Source organism: Agelaius tricolor, unplaced genomic scaffold, assembly GCF_023055355.1.
Source record: "Agelaius tricolor isolate 1412-34295 unplaced genomic scaffold, bAgeTri1.0.p SCAF_5, whole genome shotgun sequence".
NCBI lineage: Eukaryota > Metazoa > Chordata > Aves > Passeriformes > Icteridae > Agelaius > Agelaius tricolor.
Window position 1 is genome coordinate 27,239,762 of NW_027269265.1, and position 14,508 is coordinate 27,254,269.

Below are 14,508 nucleotides of genomic sequence, written 5' to 3' on the forward strand. Positions count from 1 at the left end.
TTTGGAAAAACTGAGCAAGTCTTTCCTTCTTAAACATCATTTTCTTCTTAATGAATGATGTTTTGTCTTGCCCTGTGTTCATGTAACACTCAGCATTATGAGATACTAATTTTGAGTGGGTCTCTGCCTGCTACCATAGGAGAGTGAATAATAGGTGTAATAATGATAATAACAGCAATAATCTTCCAAAAATTATCCTAGATTTGGGGTTGTTTATTTGTTCCTGAGTTAAACATGATCAATCCTTCACAAATATTGAGAGGAGTTTCTGGTACCTCAGGACTGTCAGAGAGCTCTTGATTTTCTGCAGTTCCTCATGGGAAAAGTAATCACATAACAGTCTTTGAATATAAATTGTTCAGCAGACCTTTCTCACAAGTGAATTGCAAATCACTATATTAGTAACAGCAATTCACCTCCTGATCAAAATGAAGTTAACTTACCACGTAATTCTTTCCCGGGAATGTATGTGATTTTTGAAAACAGGTTAACACCTTTACATCAGTAGGAGTATGTGCAGTTGATTTCTGTGAAACATAATATGTAAATAATTTCCTGCTTCAGGTGTGAAGCATATGCTTCATTACCACATCCATTGTCAGAATTTTTTTAAAAAGGTCATTGCATCAGTGCTCATGTTTTTTATCACAGTCAGTTTAGTAAAAATGAAACCAGTGTCCATATATGGTAAGGGAGCCTGGTGCTCATGGCAGCTACAGCACAGTGTAATCAGGCAGCCCTGCATGTGCTCTTTGAAATATTTCTCAGCAGTATCGTCTGCATAACTGAGTACAGATGTTCACAGAGAATCCACTGCATGTAAACTTTTATGGATGAACCTATGTTAAGTCGAATGCACAAGCTTATGCAAGGTTTAGACACAATTTCTGCTCCTATGGTTTTGTGTCCCAGGCATTATTCCCTCACCACAACAGTTCCCTCTCTGCAGCTGCCTGGAGGGAGGCTGGAGCCAGGTGAGGGTCAGCCTCTTCTCCCTGGCAGCCAGTGATAGCACAAGAGGACACAGCCTCAAACTGTGCCAGGGGAGGTTCAGGTTGGACACCAGGAAGAATTTCTTTATGGAAAGGGTCATTAAACATTGGAATGAATTACTCAGAGAGGAGATTGGGTCACCATCACTGGAGGTGTTCAAGAAATGTCTGGGCATGGTGCTTAGTCCTATGGTTTAGTTGACATTGTGGTGGTCAGTCAAAGATTGGACTTAATCTTACAGGTCTTTTCCAATCTTAATGATTCTGAGATTCTGTTTGCACAAGTTAAAAGAAGACAGTCCCAGAAAACACAGGCTTATGGAGAGAATTCTGGGTCCTGGATTCCAAAGATGGCTGGGCATCAGCTAGAAAACTACAGTAAGATTATTGTTTGTTTATTTTAAAACTAAAAAATTATTGAGAGACATACTTTCCTCTTGTTAAGATAGAATTTAAACTGATCACAGAATACATTAAAGAAAATCCCTCCAATGGATATTTTCTCATGACCAGTGAGTTCACTAATGAAAATTTGTAAGGGTGGAAGTAATTCCCAGTGCCAGTGACAAAGCAACGTTCTCCAGCTGGACCACCTATGCAAGTAGGAGAAACGAGGTGAAATTCCCGGAGGAGTTTCAGCCGACCTTGTGTGAAAGACACAGAATTCCTCCTTGACTTGGGATTCTATATCGATTTGGGATCACAGTTTACACTGATGAAACCCAGGAGTAACAACTTTTGCAAACGTTGGGTTCCACGAACGCTCAATACAGAGGGCGTGTTCCTGTAACTGTCCTGTGCAGTGCCCAGGGGCCCTCCCAGGGAAGTACGGACGTGGATGCCTGAGAGGCGGGGTGGAAATCAGAGGCCATGGCAGACACTGATCACAGCCAGGTACAAATCCCAGCAGTGCCAGCTGAGCTCCCTTCACAAAGCATCACAAGGAGGGATCTTTTGTTGCTGTTTTTGGCTGGAGCAACACGGGGCAACACGGACCGCGAGCCCCCGGCTGCGCCCCCCCCTAGCGCAGAGCCGCTCATCGCCCGGAGGCTGCGGAGCCTCGGAGCGCCCCAGGCCGGTGATTCTGTCCCCTCGGGCACCGCGACCCCTCGCCCCGGGGCGGTGACTCTGTGCCCTCCGGCACTGCGGAGCCTCGGAGCGCCCCGGGGCGGTGACTCTGTGCCCTCCGGCACCTCGCCCTGGGCCGCTCCCACCTCCTCCCGGCCGCCGCGGGCGCTCGATGGCTCCGGGCCCGATTGCACAGTCCTGAGCACCGGAGTCGCCCTCACACTCCTCCTCCTCCTCCTCGCTTTCCTACCCCCTCCCCGCCGGCGGGCGGCGGCAGCTCGGGCGCAGGACCCGCCGCCCCTCGCGCTGGAGGAGGGCGGGCGGACGGACGGGGCCGAGCCCGCAGAGCGGCGCGGGAGCGCTGCGGCCGGCAGGTACCGCGGGCTGCGGGAGGCCGGGGGCAGCAGGGGCTGTGTGAAGGGGCAGCAGGGCCGAGCGCAGCTGGGAGTCCTGCGGGGCTGCGCCTGCCCGAGGCCTGCGCCCGAAAAGTGCTGGATCACCCCCGGAGCCACCGGGTAGGTCGGTGGGTGTCACACGCACAGGCAGCTCTAAAGCCGGCGGCCGGGCGGCTCCCGGGCTCCTGCAGCCCAGCCTGTGCTGTTGCGTCCCGTTCCCCGGGGCTGCAGGGCAGCTCTCAGCCCCGGGAGGGAAGGAAAGGGAAGGGAAGGGAGGGAAGGGAGGGAAGGGAGGGGGGCGGCCAGGCGGGCGCAGCCCGGGTGTCACGGGGAGCGGCGGCGGAGCCCGGGTGCCGCCGGGCCCGGGTGGGCGAGCGGGAATGTTTGCCCTGTGCGGGGCCGTACGGATCCTGAGGCTCCGGCAGGGGGTTGGCATTCGCTTGTACCGAGGTTCCATTATTTTGGGGTCTGGTTTTATATTTTCTTATAAAGCTTGGTAATTAAGAATATTGGGCATTCTGGTATCTGGAAATGTTATCGTAAGCTTTTGCAGTTTGAATTCTTGGTTGTCTGCATAAGACAACGACTAAGTTTACACCTTATAACTGGTAAAAACTTTGCACAGGCATGTAAAATGTGTAAAGTTGCATTCGTGTCGACATTTTTGAATGTGGGAAAGAGTAATAGATGTTGTACGTTTAGTTAAGTATAGAGTTTATTGGGATATGGGTGGAAGAATGATAGAAGATGAGGAAGGCAGATAAAAGTTGAGTCCAGCTCTGTGTTTCTATGAGTGAAATTGGATATGTTTTGAATTTTAGATTCATTAATTATAGTGATTCTTTGAGTTTGGGGTTTGATTTAATAGGATTAGGTGTTTGCAGTTGTGACCATGAACTGTACATTTATTTTTGTCTCACATGCCAGAAATATTTCCCCTGTCTGCAGAAATAGTCAAGGTATATTGTATGCTTTAGTGTTTTGCTACAGGATATGTAATAGTCTCAGTCCATATATGAAGTAACAGTTGAGACATAGAAGATAGATTACTTCTGGTTGTGTGATGAATGGAGCTTGCATTTCTTTTCCTGATGGTTTGACACAGTGAAAAGGAGGTGGGGGGAGGAAGCCAGTTTACTGTTACACTAAGTCTAGCCATACACTGAAAACTTGTGCTTGATTATTGAACATAGGATTGTTTTTGTAGTCAGTAAAATATCTGACTTACTGACTAGTTCATGATGTTGTATGCGAACACATCAAAAACTTTATTAATCAATGCAGGATGATCTGTTTTAAGATTCAGAACAGCCTAATGAGGCAGGAGATTAGAAACACCTTCTCACAAAAACATTTTCAGATTGCAGGACATATATTTTATTCAGCTTTTACTTGTATTTACTGGGTTCAGGTAGCAGAACCTTTAAAAAGACACGCAGTATATCTATATCTACATTGCAGACCAAAAAGGCTTTAAACCTCTAGGCAGTTACATTTTTAGCTGTTTTGGAATTTTCTTTGGGGAACAGCCACATAAAATACCTAGAGAATGAAGCATTGCAGTGAGGTATGTCAGTGATTTGTGCCTGGATAGTGATCTCTGATCTGCCAAACAAGTCTCCTGCAGAGTTTGCATCTGTGAGGGCTTCTGCTGCTGGTGCTAAATTTCTGTGTCGGTGTTTCAGTGCAGTTGAAGGCCAATTATAGTAAAAGCTATAGTGATTTTCAGGAAAAATAAGTATCCTTTTCTGGGTTTTCAGTAGATATTCAACAAAAATTTCCTGTGGCTTAATTTAATGCTAAGCTAGACTGAATTCAGCATTTACCTTAACAGAAGATTGGTGGCTCAAATCAGCCTGCATAATCCATATGCACATACATCACCTACTGTAAGTCAATTTAACATTTTAACAAATAATTTCATTTCCTGAAGCTTCTTTCATTGTGACAAACCCCCCCCCCCCAAGCAAACAACAAACCCCACCCTGTCAGCATACTTAGTTTGGTATATTTTGTGTATATTAAATAAACAATATTGTCTACAGCATTCTCAGGACTAAAGCTAGGTTCAGACATATATTGAAGTTGTTATATATTATTGTTAGCAGGTGGATGTTTATACTTCTGTGGTTTTCATGCACTTGCATTGCTATCACACCAGGTTTCTAATCTGCAAAGAAATAAACACGAAGCATTCTATGCATTTTTATTCAGACTGAAGCTAGTTATTGCTTTTTGAAGTTTACTTAGTCCAGTTTTGGGAAAAAAATGTTTTAAACTAACTTTGTCAGTATCAGATAGGATACTGTGACTATTAGAAGCATTGGTTAATTATTTGTATGCAATTTGCCTGGTTGACTGTAAACAAAATAATGTTCTGAGGTCCCTGTAATGGAGCCAAGTTTATCTCTTGACTCTAATTTTCAGAAATGAACCTAAATAATATTCAAGAGTTGTGAGGGCCAGGGAGGTCAGAGTGTGCCAGCAGTGCCCACTGTGGAGCTCAGGAAATAGTTGTTTATATTTCTCAGTAACTGAATGTTGCTGTTTCTTGGTTTCCTGGAATAATTCTTCTCATGTGGAGATAAAAATTAAAGTGATAATAAGAAACATGAAAGCAAAGTGTATGTACTTTTTAACACTCTGAATGAATGTCTTCCAATTGTTTTTAAAAAGATCTTTAATATTTTGCATTGCTAAAACAGCTATTGCAATTTCAGGCACTTTGCTCAGGGTATTTTTCTCTAATTGTGTCAAGCTTTGTCCTCAAAACTTCACAGAAATCATTCAGCATTCCTAGAAGACATTGTCTTGTCGTTTCTTTCACACTTCAGCAAATGTATATTGTGTTGTAGTTCTTATCAATGTCACTGTTATGTGTGAGGATTGTGGGTGGTCACATTCTTTGATTGAATATTTCTAAAACTGGGAAGCCCAAAGCAAGAATTCTGGTAGATTTCACATAGGTCTTTGTTGCCTTTAAGCTTTATTGCTCTTTCAGATACAGGGTAATTCCTCCAAAACTTGGAAATCAAAAACATTTGATAAGCATTTTGGTAGGAAAACCAGTCATTTGGAACTGTTCCTGTGGGAGTAGACATGCCCTTTTGTGGGCATCATTATTCACAAAACATCAAAATACAACCCCTTTGTTTTGCAACACAAATGGAAGTAGCTGAGGAGTTAACAAGAATTCTGTTTGGGCTGCATGATATTTGTTCTTTAGTACAGCCTGAAACACTGTGGGAACACTGCAAGACCTACATATATGGAGCATGCAATACATGGAGATGCACTTGGGTTGCATCTTTAACGAGTCCCTGCAAAAATGCTACCAAATTTTCAGTGACACAATACACACATAGCATTCCTGTGGCAAATTTCTTCATCCAGAGCAATATTAAGAGGAAAAACTGAAAAAGTATCTTGTTGCTACATCTATGATTTCAGAGTCATGTTTCTTAACAGAATAATTGCATACAAAAATATAATGTAAGGGGAAGTTGTCCTAGTTTGAAATCTTCAGCAAGAACTAGAGGAAGTGGTTCTGCTATCATCTGTTATTTTTTGTTGCTCATAGTCAGACGGATTCTTAATTGCTTTTTGCTGTTGGGGATAAGCATGTGATGCAAATGTGTACATATTTTTATTTTAAAAGGAAGATATGTGAGATTGACTGAGTCCCACTATAGTGTAGAATATGCAATAAAACATTGGAGTGCTCAACTGTGAGATTTATTTGCTGTGTTTTTCACATGCTAATGCACTCATAATTTGATATTAAGAGTTATAGTTCTGCTTGATTTAAAAGCCTTAAAATTTTGAACCTTCTCCTCTGTGGCCTGGTATTCTTTTCCATGTGCTCTGAGTTGTGGTCTTGTGATGATTTTCTCTTGTGGCTTGTTCTTGCAAACTGCTGTCAGATGTCACTGTTGGTCCATCTTCTCTGTGCTTGGCTTCAAATTTCTCTGCTGCTGCCCTATGTAACATAACACTGCAAAATACCTGGCATTTTTATGGCTCTGTATTAATTTTGGATGAAAAGCATTTGTCAGTTTGATGCCAATGGTAACTTGGCTCAAATTGGTGAGACGAATGAGTGACAAATTCAGGTATGTGTGTATATGCATTGAAAGACTAGGCGACTAGGCTCTGGTTTCATAAGTTGTTCTTAAAGCTCTTCATGAAGTATTTAATCAGTCAGTGTTTCTGCTAAAGAAGCAGTCTTAAGGGGAGTTAAATTTCTCTTTGTCTCCTCCTCCTCTCTCTTCTTCTTCTTGTCTTGGTGCTGCAATTTCCTACATTTGCTCGTATGTTTCTTTGAAAATGCATACAAGAAAGCAGTAAAAGGGCACATGAAATTCCCAGTTTTTTTGTTTGTTTGTTTGTTTTTGTTTTGGGGTTTTTTTGTTTGTTTTTTTTGTTTGTTTTGGTTGAATGAAAGATTGAGAGTGATAAGCAGTACTGAACATAAAACATATACAGAGGATACAGAGGGGTCAGTGTTTTGTTGGGAGCAGCAGTTACCTGCTCTTGCTTCATGTAGCTCTGTGGAGCAAAAAATTAAAGCTTGTGTATATAGAAAAAAAAGGTACAAGTCAGTTGAATGGTGGAGATCCTGCCACACAAAGGATGTGGCAGTACTGATTCACTTACACTAATGCTCTTATTTAGCTTTGCCTTCTCTAACTGAAGATTTTGAGGCAGACTTGGCCTCTGTGAGTTAGTTGGTAATAGTTTGTAGAAGTCAGTAAGTAAACAAGGGCTCCTCTGTCTTCCCAGTAATTATAAACATATTTATGTGTTGAATATTTCCACTCCGATATATTTCCAGTGTCTATACTCCCAACTCATTTAAACTGAAATTTTAGTTCTTTTTATTCCCTATGAAATTACTGAGACTCTGTAATTGTTGTTTATTTAAATCAGATTATTTCCGTGTGTGCTGTAAATTTCCTGGGCCATCATGTCTCCCATTTGAAGTTGCTGGAGTTTGAAACTGCACTTTTTGCCTTCTCCAGACCTGGGTGCCTCTTTATTTTCGCCTGCTAGCATAAACAGTACACTGTAACTATTGGATTTTGGTCTGTGTTTCATTCATGAGTAGCTGCGTTTGGCTGGTGCTTTAAGGTTTTCCCGCCCAGCTGGCAAAGACCATCCTACTCAGTTTGTCTTGTCAGAAGTAAATCCAAGGGGGCTGGGCAGGAGTTTTGTTTATGTTGGGAAGACACTGAACCGCTACGTGCAAGGGTGTAACAAAGGTTTGAGCATCGATGTCTTTCCGTGCAGTCAGCTCAGAGGCACTGCTAACGATCGTCCCATTAAACTTTTAAACAGTGCTGCAGGAGTTACATTGACCTCAACTGTTAATGGCTGGAATTAAACGTGTCAGGCTGGAAGGCTTTCTCTGAAACGTGTTGGTTCACTTGTTAGGCAGATGATAATAAATCTTGCTTTCTGAAGACAAGAACGTGGATTTGAAGTCAGTTAAAATACCACTGTCAGTTAAAATACCACTGACCCAGTGAGGGTCATCTTGAAGCTAGAAAATGTGCTTCAGCTCTGTTTTTCAGCAGTGGGATGGTTATGGCACTGATTGTGTAGTCAGCCCAATGGCAGCTGTTATGAAAACACTGGTGGTTGTTGTTATTATTACTGGTCATTTTTCATCTTAATCATTACTATTATTCATTATTGTTTTTTTACTGTTACTCATTACTGTCAATGAGTAACAGGGGTAGTTTCTATGGAGGAATACTATGCACTTGTGTCTCTGCTAGATTAGTCATTGGTACAAAATTGAATCCACAAGTTTATTGCCTTATATCAGATTTAGTGCAGAGTTATGTTAATGCTTTTGAAATTAGAAAGATATAAATAACTGTTACTAAGGTAAGTTAAGTGGCACTTTATTTTCTTCACTACAACGTAGATATAAAGGACTTAGAGCCTCATCTGGATTGTGCATTAGATCCTCACCTGAGCCTCATGCTCAGAGAACTGAGGTTGATCAGATTTCTGTTTGAGCAGCACTTGTTCCTATGAAAGAGAGACAAACTGGTGGATCAGCAATCAAATGTAAAAAATTCTAAAAGAAAAGAAATTTGTAAGTACAAACTTGGTCTGTGGAATAGTTTCCATTACTTGTGTCACTCTTCATTGAAATAATGAGTCATAATTTAAAGGCTGATTTTAGTGAGAGATCAGTTAGGAGTTTGCTTTATTGCAGATTACTTTTTTTTGGTACTTCTTATTTTTTTGTGCATAAGCAAAATAGGCCAAGAGTTGGAAGGAAGAGGAAGAGTGAAATTCATTAAGTTTCCATTATTGCTCATAGCTTTTTCATTGCTAATGGTACAGTTTTTGACTTAGACTTCCATGTGAAAGATAGGCAGCAAACTATGGTCTACTTCCCTCTTCTTTTAAAGCTGAGGAGATTGCCTAGCTTGGAAGGAGCTTGATCCACACAATGGATCTATTTAGGTTTTGTACTCTGTTATGACTTTATCATGGGTGGTCTATGGGTTCTCATATTTGAAAGACAATAGCTAAAGGCAGCTACTCATATCAGTCTTACCCTGGATGAGTCACCTTTTATTTACAAACTACAGGTCCCTTTTTTCTCATTGTGGTTGGTCAGAAATTTCAACAATACTGTTGCTGTTGCCTTTTAATGCTTGATGTACCCTGTATTCCTTTCAATTTACAGGGTGGCATTCCATCTAGTGTTTGCTCCAAGAGCTTTTCTGAGCTCTTTTCTGACTCGTCTTGAACAATCCTGCTTGTCAAGTTGGCAGTTGATAAATGAAAAAAAATTTTTAGTAGTAAGTAGGAACAACTTCTCCCTTGGCCAATAAATCTTTGTGCCAGATTTGTAGCATAGTATAAATGTAAAATAAACTTAGCTCACAGGAAAAAAAAAGGAGGAGTTTTTGATTGATCTGTTCTTGTAGTTCTTGTAATTACTTTAGTTACCTAAAGACAAAATTAAAAGGATAGGGCATCATGTTGATTGGCAAATGAAGATTTCATCAGGCATGTGTGCCTTTTTAGTTTGGTTGATGGCATAGCATACATCTCATTTAATTATATTTCACATTTTTTCCCCAGATTTCTTTTTCATATTGAGAAGCATCAAAATTATATCACTGGGGGTAAAGCACTATCAAATAATTCAGCATTCCTAAACACGGGTTTCTTGTAAATAGAGGTGCATCTTTGTGTGCTTAGGTTGTGCTTGCATTGATTTACTGGGGCTGAGGAGGGCCGAGCAGCTCCAGTTGCTGACAGAACATTCAGTCTTTCCTGGTGCTTGCCCAGCCCAGAGCTTGGCTGTGCCACGCCTCCAATTAGAGCAGAGTCCCACCCGTGTCTGGACACTGTGGCTTTGGGTTTGATGTTTTCTTCGCCTTAGAAATTGCCTGGAAACATGTTGTGTACATAACAAGGACATAGTTATTATTAATCCAACGCAGCTCGTTCCCAAGTCCTGTGCTTGTGTTCAGCTTTGCACTGTGAGCACTGTGCCTTTTGCTCTGTTCTCTGCAAAACCATGTGCTGCAGGAGAACTTAATGCCCTACATTCCTGCCCTGGTTCTCCCAAGTTTGTATACATGTGCCCTTCTTTTATCATTACTTTTGAAACTTCATGAGTGTCCCTGGTGTGCCGGCTTACAGCTTATTGAAGGGAATAAGTGTTTGAAATAAGTTTTTTTGCATAGAGTGGGGAGTATGCTGCTGTCTATACAGGTTTGTGGAATTGAGGTTTGCTTGTTGATCAGCAGTGGAAAGATCAAGTCTGGGATTTTTAATTTTTTTTTTCCTGCATGGACAGTTCTGATTCTACAAAACTAATCCTTGCATAGTAAGCAGACAGCCTTTTAATTCAATCCTAATAGTCTTTTTTTTTGAGAAACGGTAGTGTTTCTGGTCATGTTAGCATATGTTCATTATAAAGATCAGCAACTACACCAGAACATTTTTTTTCTTTCTTTAATTTAGGCTAAAAATAAATAAATTTATATTGGTTTTGTAAATGTGTGCTTAAACAATTGGAGTGTTTCATTTAGAAACAAGTTACAATAATAACTTGAGATGGTGTTGCTTAAGGCTTTGTCCAGTCAAGTGTTAGAAACCCCTGATGTTTCTGCAGTGTCTCAACACCAGTCCCCGTGGCTGATAATCCTTACAGTGAAAATCTTTTTTTTCTGTCAAGAGAGAAGCTTCCTTGTATTAATTATGAAGTAAAGAATCTGTCTTCATCCACTTGGTCACCTACCCTTTCGAAGGCTGTGAGGTCATCTTGAACCTTTTCTTCAGCAGGCTGAGCACTGGTTCACCAGGCAAAAAGAATTTTGGATTACTCTGATATCTACATGCACTTTTTATTTGTTTTCAGCATTACTCTTTTGAAGAGTGATTGAAAAGTGTATGCTTTTAAAATAACATGGAACTTGTGTTTTATGTCCTACCAGAATGAGTTCAAGTTGAATGAGTTTTGAAAGGAAATGTTTTTGCCTGTGAATTCTAATATTAAAATTATATCTGGAGGCTAGGAAAATGGGTTGATAATCCTCATGTCATGTATAGATAGTATTGTACATGAAATTTTCAGAACAGTTGAATCACCTTTGCCAGTTCTGCTGGTTGTTGCATAATCTTTCTAGAAAATTATTATGGTTATAATGCTGTTTGAACTTACTTTTTACTGGTTTAGAATTAAACTGAGTTAACAAAACAGAAATGAGAAAGGTGGTTTCAGTAGTTAAATTACCCCAGTTGTATGGTGTATATGGTAGGTCTGTTGAATTTAAATGTACTATATAAAGAGCTAATAATATTCATGGAGGTCCAGTCTTTTTTGGTGAGCTATTACTTAATAAACATTGCTGGTATTGGAATTCTTGTTTTCTGTAGAAACATTTGTATCTTATGTGCTTTTATTCCTAACATTGATCTTTAAATTAATTATTTTCCTAGAAAACTGAGTTCTTAACATCCTTTATACAAAAGCCTGGAGCAGCAGAGAGACAGTTTTTACAATGAGGAGAAATAATCTGCTAGGTGAGTTAAGTGCCAATGTCTGACAACAAACTCTGATCTTTTCAGTTAGGGAAAACAACTGTGAGTTGTAATCCTGAGATGGGCATGTAAATTTGGTAATTTGCTGTGGTTGTAGGTGGTTTTGGTATGGTAGATATTTGAACAGGCCTTGGGTGAGGGGAAAAAAGGAGCATTTGTGACTTATACGTGTCATTTTCATGCTAAGCAGTGATGAAACTCTACACTTAATCCTACTTTTTTTGGTATGTTTAAAAAATGTGAGGATAGAGATAAATTCTGTGAGTATTGTAGGAGAGAGATAACTGATAAATTGTGAACTTCTATGTACCTAGGCAGAAAAAATATGTAGAGGTATAATGTGCTATGTATATTTAGATATGCTTGCCATTTTATAGTGTGTTATTTCAGGTAGATTTGAAGTGACAGTTCATGATGATAAATTAAATGCGAATATTTTTTTTTTTTTGTGAGTAAATTTTACATAAAAATGTATAGAAAGTGGTAAAGGTAACCTTCTGCTCTGTGTTTGATGACAGCCTGCTGAGTACTGAATTATTTACCAATGCTTTGTATTCTCCATCTACTACTTGAAGGATCACTTTACACTATAATATTGTTACTGCATAGGAAAAACTATGTTCAGCAGTCTTAGTGACCTCTGAAAAGGATAACTTGCTTGGGAGTTTAAAAGATGGTTCACATGTTACCAGAATCTCCCTGACTGTTTTTATTTGTGAAGCCTACAGAATATTCAATTTCATATTTTGAGGCTATTTTATATTTTGAGGCTATATGGCATTTAGATATTGTGGGGGGAAGATATAATTACAAGTATTTTCCATCTTGGTTTACTTATCAACAATGTGGAAGTTCTCAAAATAGTCTGAGAGACAAAAGTAAAACATAGCTTCTTTAGAACTTTGAGTTTTGAAACAGTCTTTTCAGGTTTGGGTTTTGGGTTTTTTTTCCAAAAGATATCATTAAAGGTTTGCTCAGCAATGAAATTGTGGAGGCTTTTTATGCCTTGCTTGGCAGTGAGAATACTGAAAGTGTTTGAATAATATGTCAGCATTTATATTTGTGAATATAATTAACAGGAGTTTGTTCATTGTTGGTTGCAGCTTTTGCTGCTCTTTGTTCTTGATAACAAAATCATTGTGTTTGAGGTCAGTTGGTCATTACTTTCAGGTATATGATTAAGGACTAGAAAACTTCACTTCATGCAAAACAAGGAGAAGGAAAATCAGTCCTGATATATTCAGATGTTTATTTAACTTCAGCTGGCATATTACATCAATACCATTTTCTCATTTTCAAAAACACTTGCTATTACTAAGAATATCTAAATAAAACTGCTATAATTTCCTTTCTATGTTAGGCTTTCCTTTGAAATTTTAATTTTAGTGAGTCAAACATTAATATTATATATGATGTGATTGTTGATTTTTTATTAACTTTTTTTTTTTTTTTTTCTGTTCAGGTGTTCAAACTTTCGATTTGCCAGATATTAATGAGGAAGAAAACTGATTAATGTAGTTTTGGTAGTTCATTGGATTTTTTTTCATTCTGCACTGTTAGAAGATTTGAGGAAAATTTCAAGGAATGGAGTTAGCTCACAGTTTACTACTTAAGGAAGAAGCATATAACCAGCTTGGTGAATTTCAAAAAGCAGAGTTCATTTTTGAATGGTTACAGTTTTTGGAAAAACTTTTACCAGTGACTAGCAGAGTAAGTGTAATAAGACTTGAAAAGAAAAGGCCATCTTTTTATTATTTTGTTTAAAATCAAAGAGCAGCCTGCAATGTTATTTGTCTCATGTCTTGTATGTACAAGGAGTAAAAGTATATTCAGTGTTAGCAGGAGCTTTCTAAATGTTGTAAGTTCTTGGTCACAGCCCTTCTAGCGACAGAGCCACTTGTCCAATGAAAGGAATTTTAATTATTTTTAACTCCTATTACTACTGCAAGATTTTGCAGACCCAATATGAAGAATGTAAGTAATGCTTCCACCTAGTGTTGCACAATTATTTGGTTCTTCTCTACCAAGCAGGAATGTAACATCTTTCTCTTTGTTGTTTCTTTTTTTTTTTTTTTAAATTTTCCTAGTTAAATGATAAAAGATCTATTTCCAGCCAACTCTCCAATTGTTTGATTCACTGTTTAGTATGTATTGAGTAGGTTATGTAGACATGTAAGAATAAACTAACTAACATAATGCTATTTAAGGGTTGTTATTTGTGATGAAAATACATAAATGAAAAACAGTGCCAGGTTCTTTTTTTTTAAAGAGTATTAAAAAATGTATATAAGACTGGATAATTGTTTTAAGGAATTCTTTCTTTTCTAATGCTCAAGTTCTTGAAACTCAGCTTCTTCTTTAAAGCTCTTTGCTACTAAACTTACTATATAACTATGAATTCTTTTTTTTTAAAGTAGGCATTAAAAAAAGAAAGAAAAGGCAGCTTTGTTGGTGAAAGATTTAAGCATTGACATGCCACAGGGAAAATAGACTTGAAACACTACTAGCAATAATTATGCTCTGAAAAAAGTGTTGGGTTTTTAAGAAGAATAAAATAGTTGCATACTTGAAATGTCTTTTTTTAAGTATAAAAATGCAATAAAATGTTCATTTGTAGTTCAGAATATCATTGTCAGAATGGTAATAATGAAAAGGAAAGATAATTTGAATTAATTATCTGTAACTAACTTTTAAATTTAACTTAGTTTTAACTGGTTACTCATTTTATTTCCAGGCTGACATAAGGGAAAACCAGAAGAAACTGGTTGAACAATTGACTTCTTTATTAAACAATTCACCAGGACCTCCTACCAGACGGCTTCTTGCCAAGAATTTAGCTGTACTTTATAGCACTGGAGACACTTTTTCTGTTTACCAAACAATTGACAAATGCAATGAACTCATTCGGAGTAAAGATGACTCACCAAGTTATCTGCCTACAAAACTGTAAGTGCTTTTTTACCCTCAAGCTT

General features: G+C 38.9%; 1 protein-coding gene across 8 annotated transcripts in view; it reads left to right on the forward strand.

Annotated features, from left to right (window-relative positions):
* The first annotated feature begins 1,810 nt into the window (after positions 1 to 1,810).
* Positions 1,811 to 14,508, forward strand: part of HEATR5A (HEAT repeat containing 5A) — a 65,796-nt gene continuing 53,098 nt past the window's right edge. For 4 of the 8 annotated variants that reach the window (XM_071426937.1, XM_071426940.1, XM_071426945.1 and 1 more), the window contains exons 1-4: positions 2,032 to 2,434; positions 11,435 to 11,518; positions 12,999 to 13,246; positions 14,271 to 14,482. In XM_071426937.1, coding sequence (XP_071283038.1) covers positions 13,121 to 13,246; positions 14,271 to 14,482 — 338 coding nt within the window. In that variant the 5' untranslated portion in view covers positions 2,032 to 2,434; positions 11,435 to 11,518; positions 12,999 to 13,120. The other 4 variants (XM_071426939.1, XM_071426941.1, XM_071426938.1 and 1 more) reach the window with 4 other exon arrangements.